Source organism: Temnothorax longispinosus, chromosome 10 (assembly GCF_030848805.1).
Source record: "Temnothorax longispinosus isolate EJ_2023e chromosome 10, Tlon_JGU_v1, whole genome shotgun sequence".
Taxonomy (NCBI): Eukaryota; Metazoa; Arthropoda; class Insecta; order Hymenoptera; family Formicidae; genus Temnothorax; species Temnothorax longispinosus.
This window is the reverse complement of record NC_092367.1, coordinates 8,486,707-8,490,001: the sequence shown is the minus strand read 5'-3', so window position 1 is coordinate 8,490,001 and position 3,295 is coordinate 8,486,707. Positions and strand designations below refer to the sequence as shown.

At 44.1% G+C, this 3,295-nt stretch overlaps 2 protein-coding genes across 2 annotated transcripts; both read left to right on the top strand.

The window, feature by feature from the left end:
* The first annotated feature begins 801 nt into the window (after nt 1–801).
* Nucleotides 802–2,229, top strand: LOC139820301 (uncharacterized). Its single transcript, XM_071790460.1, has one exon. It carries the CDS (start codon nt 802–804, stop codon nt 2,227–2,229), a length of 1,428 nt encoding a protein of 475 aa, XP_071646561.1.
* Nucleotides 2,230–2,392: 163 nt separating this feature from the next.
* LOC139820300 (uncharacterized) lies at nt 2,393–2,749 on the top strand. Its single transcript, XM_071790459.1, has one exon. It carries the CDS (start codon nt 2,393–2,395, stop codon nt 2,747–2,749), a length of 357 nt encoding a protein of 118 aa, XP_071646560.1.
* Nucleotides 2,750–3,295: the final 546 nt, after the last annotated feature.

The following is a 3,295-nucleotide window of genomic DNA, read 5'->3' as shown; positions in this document are numbered from 1 at the left end:
CGTTTTAAGTCCGACAATCTAAAGAGAGAACTTTGTTAAAGAGCGCTTGTGTGGCTTATGAGAGAAAATTCTTATTTTTTCGAGTAGATGGCAAGCTTGTCTCCTGTGTGGTATGAGTGTGTGCGAGCAGAGTTCGTTGAGAGGTGCTAGCGACACGTGCGTTCTTGAGAAACCCCGAATAAAGATATCAATCCTTACATATCCGTGCCTTATTTACGCATCTTATTCAGTTCAATTCTGAACATCTGGCGACCGTGACAGGACTCTGGCGTAAATAATCTCGTGTGATCATGGATAACTGCAAGAAGCTGAGGAAAACCGCGCGTGCGGCATTCACAAGGACATACAACTGGTTCTCAACGAATATAAGTAGAGACGCAGCAATCGGAGATATACAAGCACAGTTTGCGTTGTTAAAAGATAAAGCCAGTGAAATCGAGGATCTCAACGATAAGTTGCAACAGTTACTACTCGATCGAGAAGAAACGACGGATCAGGACCTCGAAGAGGAATCCACGGCATGCGATGAATATCGTCTCAAGTATTATCGCATCAAGACACAAGTTACGAATCTGATGCAACCAATTCCCCCAATTGCAAATGGCGGTGAGGCCGTTCAACCAAGGAACAGACGTGACAGCGAACAAGCCATCCAAGATAAACGGTTCAGCTACCAAAGATCGAGTTATAGAAATTCAGCGGAGAGTTACGCGAGTGGCTGCAATTTTGGAGTCTTTTTAAGAATATCCACGAGGATCAACAGATTACCAGGAAGATAAATTCTAATATTTAGTTCAGGCTATGGTAAAGGATTCTAGAGCTAGTGATCTCGTGAATAGTTATCCACCGATCGCGGACAATTATGACAAAGTGATAGACAGTTTAAAATCAAGATTCGGTAAAAACGACTTATTAATTGAGCTATACGTGCGCGAGCTGCTCAAGTTAGTGTTGAACAACACCACTAAGTCGGAAAAGAAGCTATCCGTCGGTAACCTGTTCGATAAGCTCGAAACGCAGTTGAGAGCGCTCGAGTCGCTTGGTGTCACTACTGAAATGTGTGCGGCCATGTTGTATCCTCTAGTGGAATCTTCGCTGCCGGAGAAGACATTTAGAGTTTGGCCGCGATCACCGGCGTTGTCTGGCGCTACCGTCGCAAAGGACAGGCTCACTAACCTCATGTCGTTCTTGGCGGAAGAGGTTCAGGCAGAACAAAGAATTGAAATAGTTGTTAGTGGTTTCGGCATCACCTCAGAGACAAAGGTGAAGGATAGGAATAAGAGAACGAAACAGGAAGCGTCGGAAACACCAACGGCGGCAGGACTTTTAACAGTAAATGAAACGATCGACTCTAAATGCATTTTTTGTGACGAACGGCATAACTGTGTGAATTGTGAAAAGGCTAAGAAACTATCTCTGGCAGAGAGGCAGGAGATTGTTAAAGAAAAGAGAGCCTGCTTTTGTTGTGCCAAAATCGGACATAACCTCAAGAGTTGTCGTTATAAAGGTAAGTGTGCGTGGTGTGGTCACAGGCATATTCTGTTGTTATGTCGTCGTGTGGCCTCTAATACGTCGAGCTCCGGAAGTAAAGCGAAGACGGACACTCAAGAAAATGCCGTCGTGGAGAATCTATCCAATCTGTCATCGGGCCCGGAAGTTTTTATGCAGACATTTATGGTTAAAGTATACAACGACATTCAAGAACAGTTAATTCGAGCGGTCGTTGACACTGGGTCACATCATTCGTATATCTCAGCTGACATGGCTGCGAAGATGCAATTCAAGGAAACATGTAATTGCACGATGATTCATTCGCTGTTTGGAGGCGTAAGTACTCAACCTCTGGATCACAAACGCTACCTCGTTTGTTTACGTAGTCTTGACGGTGGCTACGCGTGCAATTTCAACGCATTTGAGCAGAATAAAATATGTGTCAATATTCCCAGGGTGACCGGAGGTTCTTGGATCATGGAACTAAGTAAAAAATCCATTAATCTCACAGATGCTAACCACGATGAAGTACCGATTTCCCTCTTGATAGGAGCCGATGTTGCTGGCAAGCTTCTAACCGGTCGAATAGTTCAACTTGATAATGGAGTAACGGCTGTTGATACCAAGTTTGGATGGACAATAATGGGCAAAAATCCATCGCACGTCTGTCAGCGCAACGACAGTGTGGCAATCGCTTTTTCTACGTATGTGGACGAGGCCAAGATCGAAGACCTGTGAAATTTGGACGTTTTGGGAATACAAGATCCCATCCAAAAATCTACGAAGGAACAGCATCAAGAAAACGTCTTTTCGACACTCTACAATCATAAACGAGCAAGGACGTTATGAGGTATGTTTGCCCTGGAAGGAGAACCACCCAACTCTACCGATGAATCGTGCGATGGCTGAGCGGAAGTTAGAAAGTACAATCAAGAAGCTAAAACAAGATGGTCTCTACCAAGCCTACGACGACGTCTTTCAGGATTGGTTAAACGATGGTATAATAGAAGAACTTTCTAACAATGAAGCAAAGGATTATGGACATTACCTGCCACACAGACACGTAGTTAAGGAAAACAGCACGACTCGGATTCGCTCGGTTTTCGATGCATCGTCAATTGAAAGAGGAAGTCCCTCGTTGAATCAGTGCCCAGAGACGGGACCAAATTTCATCGAATTGATACCCGAGTTGCTGCTGCGATTCAGGCTGCAAAAATTTGGAGTGATAACAGATATACGAAAGGCATTAGCGTCTTGAAGCAGGATCGAGACGTTATGAGATTTTTGTGGAAGAGACAGCCTGAAGACACGAAATTTGTGGTCTATCGACACTGACGTATCGTTTTTGGAGTATCAAGCAGCCCATTTTTGCTGGGAGCAACCATCGATCTTCATCTGGAGAACATTGCTCGAGACTTACCCGAGGAGGAGATCAAGTTAGTACGTGATCTTGCAAAATCCTTCTACGTTGACAACAGAATAATGAGTTGTGACCGGAACAACGATTGATGTTGTAAAAAATCAAATTATAGCCACTTACTACTTGGGCTGAATTATACGGTCGCCACTGTATTTTAAGGCTCAAATACAGAAACCTCTCGAACTCGCGTGGTCCCTTCCTTCCTTCCAGCTCAATGGCCGCCGTGTTCTACGCCGCAGACGTGTTCAAGGTCGTCGACCACGCCCTTATGTAACGACGCGTAATCTTCGAACGTATGGATAGGAATTTTACTGGGATCGCGATTGAAATCACTTATTTTTGTAATAAAATAATTAACAATTTATTATTCTCCTCACTACAGCA